Below are 25,978 nucleotides of genomic sequence, written 5' to 3'. Positions count from 1 at the left end.
TTACTAGGAACATAAATACACTATGTCGAAGAGCTGAGCTGCCACAAATATATCCGCACCTGTACAATCGCTCACGGGGAGACTTTTAAGATTCAGCAGCGAAGCTTGGTGTCGACGACCTGGAGTTATGCAAAAAGCGACGTAGAGAAACATCCGATGCACATTTTCCAAAGCCATGAAAAGAATGAAAGGAAAGAGTAAAGATATAAGGTAGCAAGTACCAAATACATGTTTCAAATAAATGTTACACCATACTGCTACTGCTGCTGTTGTTCTTTCAATAAGCGAATTTAAAAGGTATACTGTACAATAAATGAAATGCAAAAGAACATCCAATAATAAACCTTTGTTTTTATCAAAACATGACACCACATAAAATAAAAAAACGTGTAATAATTTATCCAGTTTGAAGTATATCGGGGACTTTAAGGTTGGGTTGGGTTTGGTACAGGGATATTTCCAACATGACAGAGCATTAAACTTTAGCGACACTCCCTTGATATTTGAATTCTGAACAGCAGCAAAACGTGCCATGGTCACTTATTGAATGTGTGTTTTAGCGCCACTATCTGGACATTTCACTTTGAAACTGCCGCGAAACGCACAGTAAGGTACATAATTATAGTGTTGCAGAAATGTATAAAGAGGCTCGTATTTTCATGAGCCTGGGTTGCACACTTAAAATAAATGTCATTGTATTAGACTAGTGGTTCCTAAACAGGGGCCTCAGCAAACTGTTAAGCGAGCCACAGGATTAAAACTCAAAAGATTTTAAATTAATATTAATTCATTTTAGATATTTTCCAGCTTATTGAAAAACAGAGTTCTTGAAATTTCTGGAATCCCAAACTGAATCATGGCTAATTATATCAATACTCCCAGTTTCTGTTAAAGGAATAGTTCTCTCAGAAATGAATGGGTCAATGAGTCCAAGCATCTGATAAAAACATCACAATAATCCACATGACTCTAGTCCATCAATTAACATCTTGTGACAGTGAAGTGAAAAGCTGCATGTTTGACAAAAAGAAAAGTCTTGATGAATGTGTTTCTTACTGTACATGCATGCAGCTTTTCACTTCACAATACGTTAATTGATGGACTGGAGTGGTGTGCATTACTTGTGGATTATTGTGATGTTTTTATCAGCTGTTTGGACTCTCGTTCTGACGGCACCCATTCACTTCAGATCATCCTTTGGTGAGTAAGTGATGAAATGCTACATTTCTCCAAATCTGATGAAGAAACAAACTCATCTACATCTTGGATGGCTTGAGGGTGAGTGCATTTACAGCTAATTTTAATTTTGTTAGCTAATGCAATGACATTCAGACATTTTTGAGTGTGACTCAAGTGTCTAAATACTCTCTGGGCCACTGTAATTGTGCTGCAAGTTGGTGTATTTAACACAGAAGCCATAAGAGTCTTACCACACTTTGACTTTGAGACTTTAGCAGCACACTGAGAGTTCTCTGCGAGAGAGAAACATGTGTGTTGACACCAGACAACACTATCAGCGCAGCCTGAAAAAAAAAAAAAAAGTTTGAAATTCCCTAAATCTTTTTTTGGTTTATAAATTGGATCAGCGCATTAGCTCATTAGATTCGCTGTGTACGTTCTTCATCATGCCCATGTGAAGCAAATGAGCGATTTCCAATTAACAAGCATGGGGCCAGATGTCTTCATCTAGACTACATTAGGGGCAAGAAGACTTTGGTTGGGTGGTTATTAAACAGGTTTGTGTGGATAATTATGCTTGTTTGGAATAAAAATAGTTTTTATGAATCTAAAGAACATTGGGAGGTTAGTTATTTGCATACACACAGAAAACCACAACCTCCTACACAAAATAACAATTAAATGCATAATTTAAGTGTCTATTTTTGGAGCGGTGAGTGTGATCTGACTGCAGTGTGTATGTGCCATTCATCTGCAGTGCAGTAGTGCATTCAAACCACAGTGAGTCATACAGCGTTGAATGAGACACAGAGTGCATGAATGTGACGTGTTTAAGTGAAAGCAAAGGAGAGAGAAAGAAAGACAGTGGGGTGGGAACAGAGAAGGACGATAGGAGGAGAAAAAGCAAGGATCTACTTTCTTGAGATGGTCTGGGATGTCTTTCTGTTGCCCAACACTCCCTGAAACCTCCCCATTATTAAATACTACTTCATTATTAAATGCTATTTCATGAACTGTACTAGAAGTTACTAATTACTAATATGTGTGCATAAATAGTGGGGTTCAAAATAACACTAAAAATTAACATTTTTAATTAAATAAATAAATTCTGTTATTATTAGCAAAACCATTTCAGTGAAAACTGTAATTTATTGGAATAATATAATACAAAATTAAGCATTAACCCATTAAAATAAAATTATAAATATTATCATTAGCCATTACTCCAGTCTTCAATGTAACACCCTTGTTCAGAAATTATTTTAATATGCTGATTTACTGCTCAAGAAACATATAAAGCAAGTATAATGAAATATAAATATTTTTTATTGTAAATTTGATCTTTTTTTTTAATTAAACTGAAAAATATGACTAAATACATTTTTAATGTTTAGGGCTGCAAAACGTTTAATCGCGATAAATCGATTCAAAATAAAAGTTTATGTTTACATACTATATGTGTGTGTACTGTGTATGTTTATTATGTATATATAAATACACATATTTAAAAATATATTTGTATGTATTGTATGTAAACACTTTAAATTTAAAATTTAAATAGTTTACATATAAATCTAACATATTTTTCCTTAATATATACATGTATGTGTGTGTATTTATATATACATAATAAATATACACAGTACACACACATAGTATTTAAACATAAACTTTTATTTTGAATCGATTAAACGTGACTAACTCGTTTTACAGCCCTAATAATTTTACAAAGGTTTTGTTTCAAACCTGAACTTTTCATTCATCAAAAATCATGAAAAATATCAGTTTCCCCAAAAATATTAAAAAAATATTAAGCAGCAAAAACTTTTCAACACTGATAATAATAATAATAATTGAGCAACAATTCAGCATATTAGAATGATTTCTGAAGAATCATGTGACATGTTTCGCCATCACAGGAATAAATCGCATTTTAATTACATTTAAAATAATTTTTTCTATCATATTCAAATAGAAAACAGTTCTATTAAATTCTAATAATATTTTACAATATTACTGTATTTCGGTGAAATAAATGTAGCCTTTCATTTATATAATCATTCCTCTCTCTATTTTTTTAGCCATATACAGAACCATCATATTTTGTCAGTGTTGAACAAATACCAGGAAGAGAGCATCAGAGTTTTTATATTATAACTAAAAGTCCCTGGAGATCCAGTAATTACTGAAACAATCATATTGGTGTGCATTTGGGGAAAAGAAATCTGTAGGTTTATATGCATTGTTTTTTTTTTTTTTTTTTGTATTAGATGCTATTGTTTGCCTAACAGATCACTAGGTGGAGCTGTTATCAGGGAGATGGTTGGGACACAGTCAAATAGCATCATGTGTCCAGAAGAGAGGATGTGTGCGGGGTGGACAGAGAATAGGATGGAAAAGTTGCTTTTCTTTGCGATTCTCCTTTGAAAGAAATAAAAAAAAACATACTCAGCCATTTATCTTTGAAGCTCTGGATAGTTCAAGGTAATAGAAGGTATATACTGAGGAAAACTTTTCCAGAACTGGATGTTTTATAATAATGTCCCTGATTTGTGTGCTCTGGTTGGTTTAGCACAATAGCTGATGCAGACAGAGCAAGACGTCAGTTTTAGGATTATCCCGACCTAAAAAGGTAGCAGGAACCTTTACATAACCAGTCCAGATTCGTCATCCAACAAGGACACCGTGTCCCAAAACTAGAAATCATGAAGCAGTGGTGTCCACATTTGGAGAACTGTCAGAAAAATCTACCTTTAATGCCGTCGGAGAAATGGGAGCAGCAGTGTGGCCGAAGGGAATCACCACAAATTGGAAAACTCCCCATGTCTTCTAGCGTCCCAGTGGGGATTGCTTTAGAGTGGGATCATGTGGAGAGTATTGTGATGCTGTGTTATGGTGTGCTGACATGCATGATGGAGAAGGGGTATAAACAGGCATGAGAGGGATCGTGGGACTCGGGAATGGAGTGGGGGAAGGGACGGGGGAATTTATACTCACCAGACAGCTGCTGGACTCCCGGCTGGTCGTGTGTGCTTAACAACTGCGCCTGAATCGTTTCTACCACCCGCTTGAAACGCCGGCTTGGACCTACAATACAGTGTAACAGGTCACATATAAAACCCTGTTGACATTTTGAAACAGGAAGTTGGGGCAGGGCTTCCTTAATACCGATTAATCGAGTACTCATTCACTTGGTTTGCATTCAAGTGAAAAAAGCTCCACATACAAAACAAATTGGAGCCTTTTAAGAATCTGACAGGAATTTATTGTAAAACTACTTTCTAACTTGCAGTCTTTATCATCTCTGCTAGGTGGACAACAACATTATTTAACATTCTGCACGCTGTAGTGTATAAGAGCTGCTGCTGGCACTCTCATGAGGAGACATAATGGATATTAATGGTAGAAAATAAGGGAGAATGATGCATTAGATGATGCATTATTTTTAGGTGTTCTATGTATCTTATGTTGTTATTGTGATCTGCAGTATACTGATTGGATAATTAGTGTGTAAGAGGCTATTTGGCTCATTCTGTGAATTAAATGGAAATTATTGTAAGAATTGTTCCTTAGAGGACAGAAAGAAAATTCCTGGCAAGACTAAATGTAGGACTGTCAGGAATGGGCTTTATGTTAAATATTTACAGTATATTTGTGATGACTTTGCGCACATATCTAATTTTGTGTTTGTCTGTTACGTTTTCTCAAGGCAACGGGTCTCATTCACTAACTACGCGTAAGCACCAATTTGTGAGTGAAATCGTACAAACATTTTACATAACTCATCTAACTTTTGTACTCAAATTTATTGTAAATTAATGAAAAAAATGTAGGAATAACTAAAACCACATGTATGCACATACTCTAGGTGGCCTCATATACATGTTAGTCTTAATTATATTTCATCATACATATGCATCATATGTTTGCTGAGCCTAAGAGTGACAAAAAGCTGCAAAGGAAAGATTGTTTTGAAAAGTCCTTATATGGTGTGTTTTATGCAAATGACTAACCTTGGACACACGGATGCTAATTTATAATACTCCAAATACATGTGGTTCAGACCGAATTCATGTACACACAGTGTTGTGAATTAGGCGGACAATTTTTGTTAGAAGTTCTTCTGTGTTAAATATTAATAATCTGCTTTTTTTTTCTTGGAGTTGTAAATAAAAACATAATTGGAGAATGTCTCCAAGAAAGTACTATTTCAGTCTTTCTAACTCAAAATTTAATTCAATGTGTTATTTGCCATTTCTCTACGAAAGTGACTGAATTTCTGAATGAAATTTTTATTAAAATGAGTAATAAAAGATTTTAACCTTGTATATCAACTATGTACAGGTTTATTGGTGAATATAAATTAAACGTTTTAAATTATATTTATTATTTATTTTTGGCGACAAGGCATTTTTGGGAAAAAAAATATTGCAAAATATATGACTGAAAAAATACGCTATTTAAGAGCAAATACATGAATATCGAGATCGTCGATCGTCAAAAGGCAGAACATATCAAGATATATATATATATTATAGCTTTTTTTAATCCAGACATATTGTCAGCTTGACCAAACTGGTACGCTACATTGGATTCTTTTTTTCCTTTTAAAAATACTGTTGAAGGTTATTCTGACAGATTTAATGAAATTATCCCAAATATGCCTCAACATCATGGAGAAAGATAAAATAATTCACCTTTTACTCACGGCTATTTTCTTTTATTTCAAACTAAGCTGGCGTTCTAAGGTCTTGATGAGCGCTGATGTAGCTTGATTGCGGTTGCTGTGGTTACCTGAGAGCAGAGTGAAGGTGACTGAATAGATGCCGTTCTCCTTGGTGGCCGCGGTGCTCTCGGTGTACGTGATGTCGACCTGGAACTTAACAGGCTTCTGGAAGACGGTGGGCCCGGCGGTGGATTTGTACTCGGCCCGAAAACTCGTCTGCGAGACGACGCTGTGACTGAGGCTGGGTATCTGAGACAGGAAGAAGACAAGGATCAATCCACTGTTACATATTTGGAAGCACCTAGGAAGAACATCAATGGAAACTTGAAAAAGTGTGGCTGTTTTTTAAGGTGCTGTCACATGTACGGTTATTTGGTCTTTCTTTCTTCAGTCGATAAGAAATTTGAGGAAAACATTTCAGGATTTTTCTCCATATAGTGGAATTCAATGGGGATCACAGGGTTGAAGGTCCAAATTGCAGTTTCAATACAGCTTCAAAGAGCTCTCTACATAATCCCAGCCAAGGAATAAGGCTCTTTTCTAGTGAAACGATTGGTTTAAACACAAATGCTCGTTTTTCACTAGCTCTGCGATTTGCGTCCACGACTTCACACAATACTTAATCACATTGGAAAGGTAACGTGCACTTAGTTCTTCATCTGTGTACTCCGGTTCAGTATTGTGGGTGGGGTGAAAAAACTATTTTCTCCTCCAACTTAAAAATAGTCTGACATCGCTGTTTTACCTTTTCTTTGTAAAGGGCGTATGACTTTCTTTGCACGTTCGCTGTGTTAACCCTTAAATGCATACCTCGGGTCTTTAGCGACCCGGTACATCATTCTCTACCCTCTCCCTCCTTCATTGTTTAAAGTTAAATATCAGCATTCTTAGTATTCCTCAATCTATGCATTATAAACAATATAAAAAGAAAAAAAAAAAAGTAAAATATAAAAGAATCCCTGTTTTCTGATTATTATTTTTTGTAAAAAAGTGTATAGGGTCGCTAGAGACCCGAGGTATGTAAACGAGTAAGTATTTTTTTCTCGCAACTATATTTACATATCTGATGACTCAATATGTGCAATGCATCTTTTTTCCTCAAGGTGGCACCTGTTTGATACACAATGATGACGTGGTGTGTCACGCATAATTACCTCAGGCATAAAACAAACTAATATCATCAGCAAAAATTTAATTGGTTTACTGCAGAGCATTACTATACGCAATGAAATATAAATGTCACTGCAATTTGATGCTGGATGTGGTAAATAAGCTGCCAGCGATCAAACTATTGATTTTGAAATCACTGAAAATGGTAGTTTTGTGAATATGTTTGAGATATGAGGCAGATGCTGAATGCACTGTGGAAGTGTGCTCAGGGGATTGTGTAGAGCCCTTTGAAACTGCAATTTGGACCTTCAAAAAGTTGATCCCCATTGAAGTCCACTATATGGAGAAAAATCCTGGAATGTTTTCTTCAAAAACCTTAATTTATTTTCAGCTGAAGAAAGAAAGACACGAACATCTTGGATGACATGAGGGTGACTAAAATATCAGGAAATTGTTATTCTGGAAGTAAACTAATTCTTTATTAAATTACGTTGCTTGCTATTATTACGTTGCTTGCTATTGCTATTACTACAGTTACTTTTTTATTGATTACATGATTACATATTCATACAATAGCAATACATTATTCATAATTCACCTAATGTATTTACTTGAAGTACCCCCTAAGATAATAATTATGTAACACATTTGCATGTTCACAGTCCTCTGATGCAGGTTAATGTCACATGACACGCAAGTAAACAAAATATGTTATATATTATTTTCTTTCTCTTTCAACATTATGCTATTTAAATCGATGTGATAAACGAGTTAGGTCCAAAGTAATCAAAAAGTTGTTAAATTTTTTAAAATGTGAAATGTAATTGATTACATTCCTAACTACAATTTCCGTCATGTAATTTGGAATAAGTACCAGACCACAAGTAGTAAGTTATCTACCTAGCACTACTACACTACTGACACTCGACTTTTACCCTGCAAAATTCGGCAGAAACTGCGCTAATATGACCGCACCTTTACTTTTGCATAGCTGAAGGCGAGGAAAACGTCGCTAAGCGTGACAAGCAACTTTTTAAGCGCACATTTAAAACACTTGCAGGTCTAAACGGCAGACTAAACTCCCTTCCCTTCTGCACAAACCTCTCGAGGCACAACATCTATATGCTAATGATTCATGCCCTGCGTTGATTTTCCATTGACCTCTAATGAAAGAGGCAGCCACGGGGAGGATGGAAACATCACAGACTAGCATTTTACAGAATTGAAACACAAATCAGAAAGGTATTTGCCAATGTAAAAACACAGGCTTCCGGCCAAGCCTATCAAAACCAGAGCGACGGGCAAAGTCTTTCAATCTGATAGAGAGAAGGCAGAAGCATATATTTAAATATCCATAGCTGTCGTTTACAACAGAGGAATGAAACTGGATTGGAGGCATGCAAAAGAGATTGCTTACCGAGAGAAAGGCGTGGACGATGTCGGCTTTTATAGAGCTCAGTGGCTTGTCCCTAATAACCACAAAGATCTGCTCCTCTTTCTCTAGGTTGATGAAGTTACCAAACCAAGATTTTTTGGCAAGCCTGCGGAGTGAGAGAGATATGAAATATTAAGTTTTTATGAAGTCTTCAGGGGATACAAGATCAGTCCTTATCAGAGCTCAGAATAAGATAGATCCTATGGTGCTAATGCAAAATAAATTGATATTGAATATTTCATAAAAGGGACTATATGAAAGAACGGCACACAGCAGAGGGTCTATAAATTAACATGATGAACTTTGCATGAGGTCATATTGATGGAAGGGAAAATAATCAAATAAGTCATAAAAATCCATATGGCGCTCGTCTCATAGCTAAAAAAAAAAAAATGTTTGGACATTTATTCTTTTTTGAACCTAAAATACATTTAAGGAAGTCACTGGTTACAAAATTGAAAAATATGACTGCATAATGTGTTGTGATAGAAATTTTAGAAGACTTGCCAGTTAAATTGGCTATGATAAAAATTGTTTGGAAGATATATCTATAATTGAATGAATGCGCTCTGAATTGTTAATCATTAACACCAACTGTTGCATTTCTGTAAAATTCATAAAAGATGTATCCACAAGTTTTAATATTTCTGTAATGTTGCCATGTTTAATTTTTTTATATAGAATATTCAATATTTTATATTCAATATTTTAAGCACTGTAAACTAAAATATACTTAATCTGGTATCTGTATTAATTTACATTTATAAATCCGGAATATATGGTTGTAAATCTCAATACCTTTTACATTTGTATATGCACTATTTTTGATATATATTCTAGATTTATGACTGTTTAAATAAAAAAAATTTATAATATTTTTAATACTTTTATTCAGCAAGGATGCATTATATTGACCAAGTGACAGTAAAAACATTAATAATTTTACTTAAAAAAATAAAAAAATAAAAAATGATGTTCTTTTGGACCCCATTTGTCAAAGAGTTCAGAGACAAATCAAAACTTTTTTTTGAATGTTGTTGATTTTTTTTTTGACAATTAATAACACTAAGAAATGTTTCTTGATATTTTAAAGTGTAATACTTTTCACCATTTAATATATCAGTGAACATGTTGACTTTGCACTGCTAGAAAATTTAAATATTTGTAGATAAACTGTAAATATATTTCTGTATGTTCCTACAATAGATTTCAGAGTATAAGTCATATTTATACCAAAAGATAGGTATTATTAAACAACTGTTGAATTTTTGCTGCAGTAGGTCTCTCAAAATTAAAGCATCTCTGTTGATGGCAAAATCAAGCAAAACCCCTGGTGTTTAAACTAGCAGCTGTAATTTGGTCTCGTTTTAGTATATAAAGGAATAACTGTCTGTCTAAACATCGTTCTAGCTTTAAAAAGCTTCAGTCCACCGCTGTTGTGTATCAACAAAGCACAGTCGCTCACTTAGCTTACAGAAACTGATTTATGGCAGAGGATGACAAAAGAAAGCAGAGAGCGCTGCGGCTTATCCAGCTGGCGCAGAAAGCGAGAGAGAGGCGGATAAGTTATGGAAGACAAAATAGAAAACAAAAGAGGATGAGGCATCACTCCGTGTGGGGGAGAGAGTTTGTGACTGCTGTCTGCTGTGCGCTGAGACCCGCCTCAGTGGGAGAAAGATATGACTGAGCTTCCATTAGACTGGAAAAAAAAAAGACTAAATGGTTTAACAGAGGCAAACATAACTCACGATGATTTCTGAAGTGCTGAGGGGGGTGCACATCAACACTGTTGTTTGGTAAGTATTGTTCAAGGTCTACTATTAGTCTTTTTCAGAGGATGTTTCTTAGCGGCTGTGTTTCCAGCATAGAACTGACTTAATGGTAAGCTGGAAACTCATTATGGCATTTTTATGGAAACCAAATGTCTCGATGTAGGAACCTCCCAATGGTACAAATGATAACAACAGCTAAATAAAGGGAGTAAATAAAATTTACATATAATTTATATGACAATATTAATTAAAAGTTCACTAGACTAGGGCTAAATATATATATAATGAAATAAAAATAATAAAAGTCCTAGCAGTAAGTGATCCAACAATTCCAATCTCTCTCTACAAAATAAATAAAATAACAGAATAAATGCATAGAAAAATAATAATAAAAAAGAAAGATGATGCTTTCTCTCTCTCTCTCATGATAAAGGTTCATGACTCCTAAAAATAAGTATAATAAGCCTAATAAAAAAAGACAACAGCAGTCAATTGGAAATCTGTAACATACTATAAAAAGCTGTGTACTCACTCTGGGGAAGACTCTGGCGTTAGGCTGGACATTTCCTCTTGAGTGGGAACTGTTCAGAATAAATCAAAGATGTTAGCATGTTCTATTTTTGTCATTCGTCAAAGTTGAGTATCATTTTACAATAGCTTTCTAACTAATTCAACATCTCAGTGTGTAGGACAGATATAATTAGAGCCTACAGTTGCATGCAAATGTGCATCGTTTGTGAGTATTTGTCACATGTTGCCCATTTGGTTTGGGATTAAAGGTTACGCCAACAATAAAACTGGATTGTTAAGGGGTCGCATGCAGGAGAAGTTATTTAGAAATGGAAACTGATGCTACTGAAACAATGTGAAGTGCTAACCATGGTAGCAGGCTTAATATTAGTTTACAGTCAGTATGTAAATCAGAGCCTTTAGCCACAACAAGCCATGAAACAGATCCAGTCAAACTGGAGGAGGTAAGAGCTTTATTTCAGGCCTGTAATGACTCAATGTAGAGTGACTGCATTAAGACCGATTTGGAAGATCTAGTCAAAATCATCTTACTCTCCCTTTGTTGGCCACCCAAACAATTCCAGGTGTTTGTGACTTATTACTGAACCAATAGCAAACCAAGTTATTTAAACACCCCATGAAACAATTTAGGGGGGATTTTTTTTTCTTTGCCGGCAAAGTTGTGACATTGGAAAAGTCCAACAGGAAGTTGGGGCAAGACTGTTTTTAAATAGCCAGTAATCTTTAGTCTATGATGCAGCCTGACAAAACCAGAAGACACAACAGTTTTCTATTTCTAGTTTGGGGCAGGTTGAATTTGAATTTGAAATGAAAGGGATAGTTCACTCAAAAATGAAAATTCTGTCATTAATTACTCACCCTCATGTCGTTCCAAACCCGTAAGACCGTTGTTCATCTTCAGAACACAAATGAATATTTTTGAAGAAATCCAAGAGTTTTCTGACTCTGCATAGACAGTATCGGAACTACCATGTTTCAAGGCTCAGAAAGGTAGTAAGGACATCATTAAAATAGTCCATGCGACATCAGCTGATCAACCATAATTTTACGACGCTACAGCAATACTTTTCCTGCACAAAGAAAACAATAATAACTAATTTATTCCATGTCAGTCTTTAACATACGTTCACAAGAGCATCACAACACATGTGTATAGTATAGCCGGCTGATGTTGAACCCGGATGTGCTGTGGCTTGTTTACAAGCAGAGGAATGCATTCGCATGTGTCATGGTACTCTCGTGAATGGCAGCAGATACTGCACCGAAAAAGAAAAATAGTTGAATCAAGTCGTTATTTTTGTTTTATTTGCGCATATAGTATTCGCGTAGCTTCATAAAATTACGATTGAACCACTGTCACAGACTATTTTAACAATGTCCTTACTACCTTTCTGGGCCTTGAACGTAGTAGTTCCGATACGGTCTATGGAGAGTCAGAAAACTCTCGGATTTCATCAAAAATATCTTAATTTGAGTTCTGAAGATGAACAAAGGCCTTATGGGTTTGGAACGACATGAGGGAGAGTAATTAATGACAGAATTTTCATTTTTGGGTGAACTAACCCTTTAAGACTACAATATACTTCAAGTGAAATCGAAAAATGCACTGGTGTGTTTACTTTGGCTGATAAACACTTTTGAGCTATCACTGGTCACTGGCAATTACGTAATAGGTAGGTGTGCTCTGACATACTTATCTAAACCCGCTCACAGCAGTGTGGGAGGTGTCTGGATGTTCATTAACACTATATCGCTGCAAATATATTTTGAACTTCTTTTTACTCCTAAGCAAAGAACGAATAAGAAATATACCGTGAGTTTATCATGGGCTTTAAGGGGACAGGGCATTCTCATTCTAGACCAGGGGCGTCCAAACCTGTTCCTGGAGGGCCATTGTCCTGCAGAGTTTAGCTCCAACACTAATTACAAAACACCTGAACAAGCTTATCAAGGTCTTCAGACTCACTAGAAACTTCCAGCCAAGTGTGTTGGAGCTGGTTGGAACTAATCTCTGCAGGACGTTGGCCCTCCATGAACAGGATTGGACACCCCTCCTCTAGAGCCTTTTACTGGACAAGAATCTATAAGACTAGGGTTCTGAACCCTGGCCCTTGAGGTCCACTGTAGAGTTTAGCTCCAACCCTAATCAAACACAACTGCCTGTAGCTTTATAGTGATCCTGAAGCCCTTGATGAGTTTGTTCAGGTGAGTTTGATTAGGGTTGGAGCTAAACTCTGCATTAAAATGGACCTCAAGGGCCAGAGTTGAGAAACACCTGCTACAAGACAAGATGACATCATCAACATTGTTGGCTCATCGTTAGTTTTCACAAAAGTTAATGCATTATTCTTGTCAACTTTTATGAGTACGATAATATCTAGATTTGCCTCAAAGCTAACAGAAATGGATTAAACACCACATAACTATCATTTTCATTTCATAGTGTCATGAATCGTAGCCTGGCCATCCGTCCAGAGTTTTACCTTTCTTCAGCCCAAGATGCTGGGACAGGCTCCAACATCTCCGCAACCCTACTTAGGACAAGTGGTTTGGAGAATGCATGGATGGATGAATTGTAGCTTGTTTACTCTATCCACCAATACCTTGCAGTTTCCTGCGGTGAAAGCGCGGTGAGCCCAGGAAGCTGTTCTTGATGGAGTTGAGGCGTGTCTTCCAGGGCATTCCCCCGATGGAGGGGCTGGGGGGTGGCGTAGGGGTCGGTGTTCCCGCGGGACTGTCCTTAGGTGTGTGCACAGGCGTTCCTTTGGGGGTGGGGATAGGGCTGCCCCTTGGAGAGGGGTGAGGGGTCACCTGTATAGTGGGGATAGATTTGGTGGTGTGGTCAGAGTTGGGAACAGGGTGGAAGTGGTGTAGTCGGATAGGGGAAAGAGGGACAACAGGCCTAAAGGGGACCGATAGTTGAGGGGGTATGATGGAGGCTGGGGTTGCCCGCCGCACCAATGGGCTGCCTGGTATACAGGGTGCTTGAGGTTGACATGGAGTCGAAGGTTCTGACTTGACTGTTGAAATGTGTTCCGGCTCAGTTTCGGGTAGGGGGTTTGATCGGGCGGATTGTAAGGGTTTGTCTTTGGGTTTGGCTGGAAGTGTTTGGGTCTTTGGGCAGGGCAGGAGAGATTCAGATATAGAGTTTGGTGTTAGGGAGTTAGAAGTGGGTTTTTTTGACTCGTTCAGATCCGAGTTTGGTTTTAGGGAGTCGGTGATACTAGAACTGGGGGACAAGAGCAGCTCAGTGGACTGAGGCGGGACACAGAACTTTCGGACAGGCTTTGGGGGAAGGTGAGAACCAGAGCAGAACACATCAAGATACAGGTATGTGTCAAAGCATTGTGGGTAAAACACTCAAAAAGGGAAGGAATAATTTAAGGAGGAATAAGGAGCCATGGTGGTGTAGAAGAAACAAAAAACAAGCATGCAGTTAGCCAAGACCAGTGAGCAAATGATGCAAAAAGACCATTGTGAAGAGCAAATCAAGTCTTTTCAGGCACACCAAAGAAAGCTGCCAATAGGAAAATAAAAAAAGGGATTTAAGAGCAAATTTTCTGCCGTGAAATGAGCAACTTGGGAATCAAACAATAAATCATGTATGAGAGGTGTGGACAATGTAATCTGTAGCATGATTTTGGACTTATGCTCAGAATCATCTGTTAACAAACTAACGTAAAAGAAATGCAATGCCTGACTGTGTCCAAGTTCTGAATCATGTACAAACCTTCAAAGCTTGTGAGCATCTGAATATGAATGTCTCAAAACACAAAAGCTACCAAGTTGCAGAAATACTTCAAGCACTAATCATCTCTTCACAGTTGGAATCCAGAAAAGTAATCAAAGCAAACAAATTCACAAAAGTAACAAGCAGTACATTAACCTAATTTATGTCAAACATGAAAAGACTGACTGCAAAATCTTAAATTTTCATGAGACATACAGAACAGATGTTTAGAGTGAACTTTAAATCAATTTCCTCTTGGAATCAGCACTATGTGTTGGCGAGCTTTAGGGTAAGGCCTTGGTAATCTGTGAGCCGTCTTAAACAAGCCAACTGGAAAAGTTTAGCCAAGAGCTTCTGTGCTAATCAGAGGAGTGGGATTTTCTGCAGCGTTCCCTGAGCTGGATTTCCACTTGGGGAAAGACACAGAGAGCAGCAGATAGGATGGAAGAGTATATCTCCATGAAACAAAAACTGCTGTCTTCTGCAACTCACTCTTGCACGATTTCCTTCCTTGCTTGCTTTGCTTGCTAGAGGACAGAAAGCTATTTCCAGGGTTCCTACACCCTATGACTGGTTCATTTTCACGAGCTTTTAAGTCATTCATGCTGGATAAGGATTTTTAGAAATAATTATTTCCGTCTCAATAAAGAGTACTGAATTGTCAATGATCACCAAAACACTTACCTAGTGGTTTTGTTAACTGAAATAAAATATACATACTGAAATAAAATACAAACTGAAATAAAATCTGAACCTGGAGCACAAAACCAGTCTTAAGTCGCTGGGGTATATTTGTAGCAATAGCCAAAAATACATTGTTTGGGTCAAAGTTATTGATTTTTCTTTTATGCCAAAAATCATAAGGATATTAAGTAAAGATCATGTTTCATGAAGATATTTTGTAAATTTCCTACTGTAAATATGTCAAAACTTAATTTTTGATTAAGTCATCAAGAACTTCATTTGGACAACTTTAAAGGCGATTTTCTCAATATTTTGATTTGTTTTGCACCCTCAGATTCCAGATTTTCAAATAGTTGCATCTCAGCCAAATATTTTGCTATAATAACAAACCATACATCATTGGAAAGCTTATTTATTCAGCTTCCGGGTTATGTATAAATCTCAATTTACCCTATCAAACCCTTATATGGCGGTTTTGTGGTTCAGGGTGACAAATTAAATATAAAAAAATTATAACTTTTTTCAGCTACTTGTCAAAGCAACATCTCTGCTTTTTATTTAGATTAACTAGACATACCAAAATAACTAGATAAAAAAAAACTGAAATTCAAATGAATAAAAGCTATTTAGGCATAATTAAAAAGCAAACAAACTGCCACTTAAAATTAAAATTAAAATGTAAAAAAAAAAACAACAACAAAAAAACTCTAATCAAAATTATTATTATTATTTTTTTTTTTTGTAAACTATAACAGCATCTCAATACTACCAAAAACATTGCTGGCCAAGGCTACATTTGAAGTTTTCTTTAGTTTAGTACTGAGATTATTAAAAATTAATAAAAACGAACTAAAAACTGAAACTTAAAAACAATGCATAGCTTATATAAAATATAAATAATATAATCGTATCACTAATATATAACTACATCACTGATATAACTAAAAACACCACTACATACTCTGTATCATGAACACTTTGCTTGTTAATATAATCTGATATACAGTGTGCTACCAACACAAAATGGAGTGTGATATGATTGCCATGAAGGTGATTGAGCAGATGTGTGCTGATTGGTGGACAGAGAGAAGCAGGCGTGCTGGGGGCGGAGCAACTCACCCGTGGGCTGCTGAGAGGGCTGGTGGAGAGACCAGAGGACGCGCCGCTGATGGATCGTGACCTGTGAGGACACAGACCATAAAACACACGGTCAGACACCGCTTACAGCTGAGAGGGGACAGAAAGGGAGATCAGGGTGCTGAAGAACACACGCAACTGTAGAAACAACAAGAGCAAATCTGATCTCTCATTCTCAGAGATTAAGTAAAATCAGGCTTAATATGTCAGTTTACTGTATTTTTTTTTTTTTCATAAACAATTTTATTAATGGGTAATTAATACTTTTATTCAGCAAGGATGCATCAAATTGCTGTTCTTTTTGAACTTCCTTCCTTCCTTTCATCAAAGAACCAAAAACAAACAAAAAAATGAATCAGGGTTTCTGCAAAAATATTAAACTGAAGGGTCATGTGACACTGAAGACTGGCGTGATGATGCTGAAAATGCAGCTTTTATCACAGCAATAATTATTGATTAAAGAAATGTAGTATTTTTGATTAAAGAAATGCAGCCTTGATGAGCAGAAGTGACTTCTTTCATGAAAAAAATCTTACTCCAAACTTTTGAATGTATAACATGCATAAAACATGACTTTGCCCCCATGACAATGAATATTGTTTTTATCAAAAATATTGCATTTGCAGGAAACACTTCAGGTCATTAACTAGATAAAATACAGATAGTCATTGTTATTTAATCCAGTTGTGGCTTATGGTGTCTAATATTTTGTTATTAATAATATTAATATTAATTATATTATTTATGATAATTTAGAAACTCCAAATACTTGAATATATATATATTTTATTTTATTTTATTTATTAAAAAGTGCAGTTCTATCTTCAGGCACAGTTGTGTCATTCTGAGCTGTAACTGTTTGGGGTTTTTTTGACAGCAGATGTCCACACAGATACAGATCGAACATTTCAATCATCTTCAAGAACGAAGCACGTCCATTTTCAGCTCACAGTCTGTCTTCATCAGCACAGAGAGCCGCCCAACACAATAATCAGCAGCTGTTCTTTCACTCTCACCCATCATTGTAATCCCAGCACTCCTCAATCTTTCCCCTTACAAACAATGCGACACTGTACGGTCATATATCTGACTGTCATTTTTTAGGTTTAAATCAACAAAATATTTAACAACTTTCATCTTGTCTCTCTCTCCACATTCTTATCACTTTTGCCACTGTGAATTTTGATCTCTGTCCCTGTGTCTCTCTAAATCTCTAATCCAGGTCAGTTGTCAGGTCTGTTTGGGATAAAAGCACTAAAGCACTGAGCTGGACAGCGGTCTGATCTCAAGCCCTAAAAAACAGGCTAAGCGTCACTAAAAACAACACATGCCATTGTGTCAGCATGAGCTTCAATGTTTTGAGCAAGGAACATACAGAAAGGGATCACAAGAGTGAGAAATAATAATAAAAGAAAGGTTAAAGTGACAGTTCACTGAAAATGAATGGCAGAATTTTTATTTTTGAAAATTTGCTGATAATTTACTCACCCCTCAGGCTATCCAAGATGTAGGCGCCTTTTTGTCTTCAGTTGAACAGTAAAGATTTTTAGCTGAAATCATGGTCTTTGGTGATTCATATAATGCAAGTCAATGACTACCATCACTTTGAGAGCATGTCAAGGAACACAAAATGAATACCTGTGGCTCCTGATGATATCTTGAGGTCTTATGAAGCGAAAGAACGGTCTGTGCAAGAAATTGAACATTATTTACAACATTATTACCTGTAATCCAGAGTTTTTTCTGCAAACAGGTTCTTTCGAATGGTTTATTTCTGGTTCAGTTCAGACATCACATATACATGACTATATTATTAAAGCACCAAGGACCACAGTTTCAGCTATAAATACTCTTTAGTGTTCTACTCAGGAAAAAAAAAAGTCACCTACTTCTTGGATGGCCTGAGAGCGAGTAAATTAACAGCAGATTTTAATTTCTGGGTGAACTGTCCCTTTAAGATACGTGTCAAAACGGAGGTTTATATTTAAATCAATAGGCTCAGCTGAAACCTTTTCATGAGTGGCATATCTCTCTTGTGTGGGTGTCTAGAGTGAATTAAAGACGCTGTGATGACTGTCAGATGGATAGACAGAATCCATGCTAATTTTAGTTATGATTTTATTCTGGAGTTATACAGGGGTGAGTGGAGACAGACAGCACATGACTTACTGATATACGCATAACAGCATATGCAATGCATGATTTGCTAAACCTATATATTTAGATGCGAAAGGCATTCGATGGTGACTAATCAGAGCATTATAATTTTTGTTTACAGGTAAATCATCACTATAAAAAGACAAAAAATGAGTTACACAACTAAATGATTATTCAAATGAATCGGTGAATAATTTTTGGAGGCAGTTTGTTTAAAAAATTAGCTTTGCTAAAATTATTGAGGATAGATTTATGTTAACCTAACATGATTTTTGACCTTAATCAACCCCATAAAAACACTTTTCTTGCTCACGTACTTTCCATTTCAAAAAACTCGCTCCTTCCCACATGGTTCATCACACAGATCCAACTTTTAAAAATTACATTTCAAAGTCTCTTTTTAGTCTGACACACACTGATCTCAAGCCTTTTAAAGTCGATAAACAGCACGAAAACACAAATGATGCAACACAGCGTCTGTTTCTGAGGTCGTTTCTAGTTTAAAAAAGCGCTATTTTAGTAGGTAGTAAATCATGATACAGAAAAAAGTTTGGCACCGAAACAAACAAAACAACAACAACAACAACAAAAACACTAACTAAAAACAAACACAAAAACCCAAGACACTAAGCAAAAATAAAAAACACATAACTAAAAAAAAATTAAATACTTGAAAAAACAAAAACACAAGACAAAACGAAAATAAAAAAAAACAAAAACAAAACAGAAAAAACTAAAAAGAAAACAAAACACATGCACACACAAAAGACAAAAGACAAAACAAAAATAAAAACACACAAAAAAACAAAAACAAATAAAAACAACACACACACAAAAAAAAACTAAACAGGAGAAAAAACAAAAAAACAAACAACAAAAACCCACACACATAAAGAAAGGACACAAAACAAAATAAATACACAAAAAACAGAACAAAAACAAAATAAAACTAAACACAAAAAACTAAATAAAAACAAAAATAATAGTAATAAAAACAGCAACAACAACGAATTTAAATTCAAGACTACACTAAAGATGAGTTGAATATGACTATGCCATTACATATAAGGTAATGCAATTGCATCTAAAATCACAGCCGAAAACTAAGTTTATAATCCATGTATCTAGTGCAAACAGAAGTAAAGATGCAGAGAGTTTCCTGTCATTTCAGAACACCTTCCCTTGACCTTCTTAAGCTTAAACGATGATGAAGCAAGAGTTATGTTTATTTTGTTTTATTGTTTTACCTAAAATGGTCAAATAAACGTTGATAACCACTGGAATTAAACGTGTGTAATGAATTACCAGGACAAATTATAATGTAATTTGACATATATAGTGAAATTGTATTTTTGCATTTATATAATTTTTAAGTGGAAAGTGTGCTACTAGCATATAGCATGCAGTTAGCAATATCCCACTGAACACAGTCAGCGCGAGACTCGTCTTTCTTCAGATATGCGGCTGCTTCCTTCTGAAAGGCAATCACTGAGAAATCCTCAGGTGGCGTATGTGTCAGTCTCAGGTCGTCTCCTGTCAATTCCCCATTTCAATCCTGCCATCAGATATGCCTGGCCATTTGAGTGGGAATGAAAGGAGTGTAATGAAATTGAGTTTTGAGATGAACTGGAGGAATGAGACCTACTTTGTTATGATACAGTAGAAGGTGAGGGTTCAAAGTGTAAGTGAAATGGGAGTGAAGAGAGCAGAGACTAAAATAAATAGATGTGGGCTTCATGCATGCTTCAAGATAGATGGCACAACATCGGATATTATTTTCAAGATATACATCTGAGAAATTCAAAGAGAATTACTGGATCCTTCACAGAGCCTCAATTCACAAACTATGTTGTTTAAATAAAAATTTTTAAAAAAAGTATTTTTATACCACCACATTTAATATTTAAATTGGTTTATTAAAATATATTTTAAAGGGAAACGCTAAGCAGGTGTAGCCTTTAGCATTGTATGAAATTTAATAATATTTTTTAGCCTGATTTCATGAAAATAATTCATATACAATCAGAAAAAAGGGATTTTATTATTTTATTCACTTAAAAAGTAAAAAAAAATTCTAGCTTTTTTGGTAACTGAAATAAAGCTGAACCAGAAAGAAAGAAAGAACTAAAATAAATAAATATTACAAAATAATTGACAGCTAACTGAAATATGATTTACTGGAAGTACTACATTTACAAAAAAAAAAATATATATATATAAATACATTTGTAAACAGAAATAATAAAAATCAATAATAAAGCAACAAAATAACCAAAGCTTATGTAAGTCGAAATACGAAAATAAAAAGCTAATTCAAACTAATAAACGTTATAATAGCATATAAATAATACTGCAATACTGCATCAGATCATAAAATCCGTTTCATTTAAAGTACTAAAAATACTGAAAACTGAAATATAAACAAATTAAAGCAAAATGGAATATTAAAGAAAAATGATCAATTAACAATAGCAATAGTTTACATAACATAAAATTGATCAAACTTAAAATTAAAGTGAAAAATAAAAAAAATATTCAAAATATTAGTAAATAATACTAAAATAAAACTGCGTCACATAATAAAATGAGTTTCTTATAGCATGACATCTGATAATAGTGTAAAGATTTACTGTAAAAATGTCAAATGAATACATCTAAATATCTAAATATACAACCAAAAAAAATTAAAACCATAAAAATAAATGTACCCAAGAAGCAACACTGCATGAGAAAATAAGGCTCAGAATAGACACTGTAAAAAATAAAGAGTTGAGAAAACTTAAAAGTTTAAGCCAACCATCTTCAGCTAAAGTTGAGTTTTCTCAACTTGTTGTTTTCAGTTTATCCAACAAAAAGTTGAGAGAACTCAAAAATCTGCTGAAGCTGGTTGCCTTAAACTTTATTTTTTACAGTGATTGTTTCATATTAATTTAACATGTTTCGTATTAATTAACATCACTTTTTTCAGTTGTTTATAAAGTAAAATTTTGTGAGATTCACCGTTTGTGACAGTACTCTGATATTGCATTAATTAAGATGCAGTTTATGGCCATGCAGATTGTCCTAAATTACTTCACCATCAGATTCTTGCAGACAGAAGTCACTGTAATGCAGTGCAGGTCAGTGAGAGGGTCTCTCTGGAAAGCTCTGGACAGGAAAAGCGTCTCTGCATCTTTAATGACTAAAGCTCTGTGAACTATCTGGAGGTCAGAGGTCGACTGGTACCTTTCTGCTTTGCGTTTGGCATCCGAGATATCCAAGCTTTTACTGAATGTGCTTTTACTGCAGCGGGAGACAAAGCCAGCGAACAGTGAGTCTCTGAACACTGAACTAAAGAGAGTAAAAGACAGAGCTGTGGCTTTTTTCTCACAGGGGAGGTAAGTGCTTTCTTCAATGGTGTTGGTTACGAAAGTATTTCTCTCATTCGTTTTTATTTCAGATAGCTTTTTAGAAAGACAACCTGAAATCTGAAGCGTCACATGAAAAACTGAGTTGAGGAAATAAAATAAAGTGATTGGTGAACGACAGGAATAATTTCTCAAGCCTCTGACATTATTTGCCTCACAGCGGCGTTTCTCAAAAGAAACGCAATGACAAACAGCCGGAGGGGCCATGAACTATAACTCGGCTGAGAATCTGAAACAGACCGCTCCACAGCGTCATCAAACGCACAACAACCCTTAAAAAAAGCTCTGATGTCTCTGTATTTTGAGATTTAGTTTGAGTATCGAGAAACTTTGAACCGACGAGGCAGCAAATGTTGAGTTATTGATCAAATTTAGGATAGGCTGATATAAAGATGTAATCCTGCTCACAGACTCTAGTTAAAATATGTGACCCTGGACCACAAAACCAGTCATAAGGGTCAGTTTTAAAAAATTGAGATTTATGCATTATCTGAAAGCTGAATAAATAAGCTTTCCACTGATATATGGTTTATTATATGGTGTGTGTCTCTGTGTGTGTGTGTGTGTGTGTGTGTGTGTGTGTTTCTTTGCATGTTCCAGGTTCGCTTAAGGCTCTATTGACAGCTTCCATGACATTATTGATCAACATAAAAAAAGAATTAATATAAAAAATTAAAACAATATCCTAAAAACAAAGTTAAAATTATAAAAATTATTTCAACTCGTCCCTTAGTTTGTGAATAAAAAGAAATTACATTATCGTCAGTTTAGAATAATTACGATTTTATCAAATGTTTTTTGTAAGAAGTCTCTTATGTTGTCCAAGGCTGCAATTATTTGATCAAAAATCAGAAATGTTTCTCGATCATCAAATCAGCATATTCAAAGGATTTCTGAAGGATCATGTGACACTGAATACTGGAGTAATGATGCTGAAAATACAGCTTTGATCACAGGAAAAAAATACATTTTATAATATATTCACATAGAAAGCGATTATTTTATATTGCAATAATATTTCACAATATTACTGTATTTACTGTATTTTTGTTTAAATGCAGCCTCAATTAACATAAGAGACAGTAGACGTCATCATCAGAAGTATCCTCATGAATGTTGATGGATGGATGGAAACGGAGAATATCAGCAGTGTGTGTGTGTGTGTGTGTTTTCTCTGCACCTCTGTCCATGTTGTGTCATGTCGATGGCTCGTCGTGCCGGTACAGGTGAACCTCCATCCGTAACGCTCAGCACCTCCATAGACTTCCTCTCCGGCCTCCTCTTCCCGTGTCTGTTCAGCATGGGTGAGTCGACACGCTTCCGCGGCGGATCTACACACACACACACACAACCCAATTCAACGGCTGTGCTCATCTTCAGCACAAAGCAGTGGTTTGTAAAGCCAATTCTGATTTGTGAATTAATCATTAGCACCAGCGCCTGCTGCAATTAATGCATTTGTAAAAGCACTGAGGGCCGTTTAGTGAACCGCATTTGCTGGCCTGGAAAAAGTTTCATAGTTTATATATTTTTATAAAAGCTATATATCTGTATATGTGATAAGATGTTAATAAACAAGTTATATTTTAGACAATATATATATACTGTATATATATAGTATAGACTCAAAATTCTGTGTATAATACACTTCTGTATTAAGGTTTCATTATATACTGTATCATACCTATATCGTTGCGAGGAGGGAGGTTCTGGTCTTCATGGCTGGGGTATCTCTCCTTACGATCCAACAGAAGGAAATAGATCATCTTCTCCTGATTCTCACTGATGAGACAGAGAACGAGAAACAGCCATTTATAAAAAAAAAAAAACACATTAAAAACTAAATAAAATGCTAAATTCTCTTGTTGCCTTCTAGCTAGAAAGAATTGTTTAATAGCTCTAACAGAAGATATAAAGACAAAACTAACTAACTAAGAGATCACTCACTCGTCCGACAGCAGGTCCTTCATCAGCTTGTTCTTGTCCCGGAAGCAGCCCAGCGAGTGCATGCTCTCCAGGACGTCCGGGTCGATGTCTTCAGCTGACGGGATGCAGCGGATCGCCACCTTCCTGGGTACCGGCTGCTCTGGCTCCGGCTCGTTCTTCCCTCCTCTGAGGAGAGCAGAAGCCAATCAGTGACACTGACATACCACACATCCAACAACAACACAAGCTCACTCCTCCTGCCATCAGAGAAGACATCCCGGGGTAAACACAGTCACACAGGTTTGGAAAGAACTGTGTCAATCATTCAGCCAAAGAACAGCAAAAATTAATCTTTACTAATAATTTCCAATGCTAGAGAAAACATGAATTGACATGACCCTATCACTAATTAAACGGACTGTCATTTCTTAATTTTTGCTCCCATCAATATAAATATGCTGTCTATTTGACAGGTGGATTGATATTGCAGAATGGGACAAAACTTGTTACTCTGCTTACTGTCTTACATCAAACTGCAGCAAGTATGCCAAAATAAAGCTTTTTTGTCACAGAAATCCTGATTTATAGTAGTAAATTAATCATTTTACTTCTGTAGTGCAACATATTTCTGTGTAAATGCTGGATATTGGCTATTAGATCATATTAATATTAATATGAATTAATGTTAATATGAATAATAAAGATATAATACATATAGTGAGTGTTAAGCAGGTAATAAATGCAGGTTTGGTGAGCAGAAGAGACTTCTTTAAAAAAATAAATTAATTAATAAATTAATTAAAAATCTTACGGTCCAAAAACTTTTGACTGGCACTGTAAAATGTGTTGCCGCAATTAGTTATCACTACTGTTAAGATAACTTAAATATCCAACTTAACTAAACTTGTAATATTAAGTCAAACACAAGCACTTATTATTTTAATGCTAATTATTTTTTAATTTGTTATAACTAATCGCAGCAATCATTTAGTACAGTACAAGTAAATGTATGTAACACCAAATACACATTCACTAATGAACATCAATATAAAATGAGTTCATGTTATCCAATAGCCTGTGTGTCCTCTGTGATATCAGTAAAAGGGCAAGTCATTTGAAAGGCTTTTTAATGAAAGATTATAAAAACAAACAATTTTGTCATTAGAACAACATGTGCTAATTAACTGTGCACATACATCCCACAGCATAATCTACATACGGACGTGAACGGACTGCTTTTGGTGTCAGGTCACAATTAATAAAGCAACACGAGCATGTGTTTCATTCTCAGCCTCGCAGCCCTAACAACCACAGCCAGTTCTGACCCTAAATCCACAACAAGCATCTTCATAACCTTCCCTCTCAGATCCGCTCCAAATATTTGCTGTCGCCATCTGTTAGAAAAGACGGCGGAGCAGCGAAAAACATAAGTATTCTGCTTAAAAACGCAGGCGGCGTGTCTGGCATGTCTTTGACCCCAGAGAGGGATGACCTTCGCCTGCTGTCTCTGTCTCTGGAGGAAGCCAGACGAGGCGAGCAGCCGGAGGAAAAGTGTCCTTGCTGCTGACATGTGGGGTCTGAGCCATTTATCACACGCGATATAACGCCGCATTTCTAAGACAGACACACGTTTGATCCCGTCTATCCGTTCCTAACACCCAGCCCGCTGTTTCTGTGTCACAACGATTGTTTCCTGCCCCCAAAATCATGTGAGTTCAGTACTTACATGTACCACGTGTGCTTCTGGATCAGCTCTAACTGTAAGAGAAACACACAGAGAGAGACGGTTAGGGTCCCAGCAGGAAAAAAGCAGCCAGTAATGAAACACTCAGAGAACAGGTCTCAATGTATCATTTGAAATTATACTTGCTAATCTAATTTCACGTCAATTTGAAAATAATATTAAAATAAAAACAAAATTGGAAAAGCAAAGCCTCATTAATTTTGCAATGTACAGTGCTATAACTAAATAAACAACAAACAAACAAATTAATTCATTCATTCAAATAAAATTTGACATACACACACACACACACACACACACACACACACACATATATATATATATATATATATATATATATATATATATATATATATATATATATATATATATATATATATATATATATATATATATATATATATATATATATAAGTACATGTATGTATACATTGCTCCTG

The 25,978-nt window shown here is 35.6% G+C and overlaps 1 protein-coding gene across 1 annotated transcript in view; it reads right to left on the bottom strand.

Moving 5' to 3' along the window:
- Positions 1-3,442: 3,442 nt before the first annotated feature.
- LOC306868576 (serine/threonine-protein kinase BRSK2) overlaps positions 3,443-25,978 on the bottom strand; it is a 208,903-nt gene continuing 186,367 nt past the window's right edge. Inside the window, exons 9-18 of the mRNA XM_079414828.1 lie at positions 25,521-25,552; positions 23,816-23,980; positions 23,553-23,650; positions 23,049-23,199; positions 16,287-16,347; positions 13,357-13,564; positions 10,755-10,803; positions 8,433-8,556; positions 5,974-6,154; positions 3,443-4,266 (exon numbers count right to left, since the gene is read on the bottom strand). Of these exons, the coding sequence (XP_079270954.1) occupies positions 4,070-4,266; positions 5,974-6,154; positions 8,433-8,556; positions 10,755-10,803; positions 13,357-13,564; positions 16,287-16,347; positions 23,049-23,199; positions 23,553-23,650; positions 23,816-23,980; positions 25,521-25,552 (1,266 nt within the window). The 3' untranslated portion in view covers positions 3,443-4,069. The remainder of the gene's footprint in view (positions 4,267-5,973; positions 6,155-8,432; positions 8,557-10,754; positions 10,804-13,356; positions 13,565-16,286; positions 16,348-23,048; positions 23,200-23,552; positions 23,651-23,815; positions 23,981-25,520; positions 25,553-25,978) is intronic.

This window comes from Barbus barbus (assembly GCF_936440315.1).
Source record: "Barbus barbus genome assembly, chromosome: 50".
NCBI classification, from domain to species: Eukaryota; Metazoa; Chordata; class Actinopteri; order Cypriniformes; family Cyprinidae; genus Barbus; species Barbus barbus.
The sequence above is the reverse complement of the archived record's forward strand: the minus strand, read 5'-3'. Positions and strand labels throughout refer to the sequence as shown.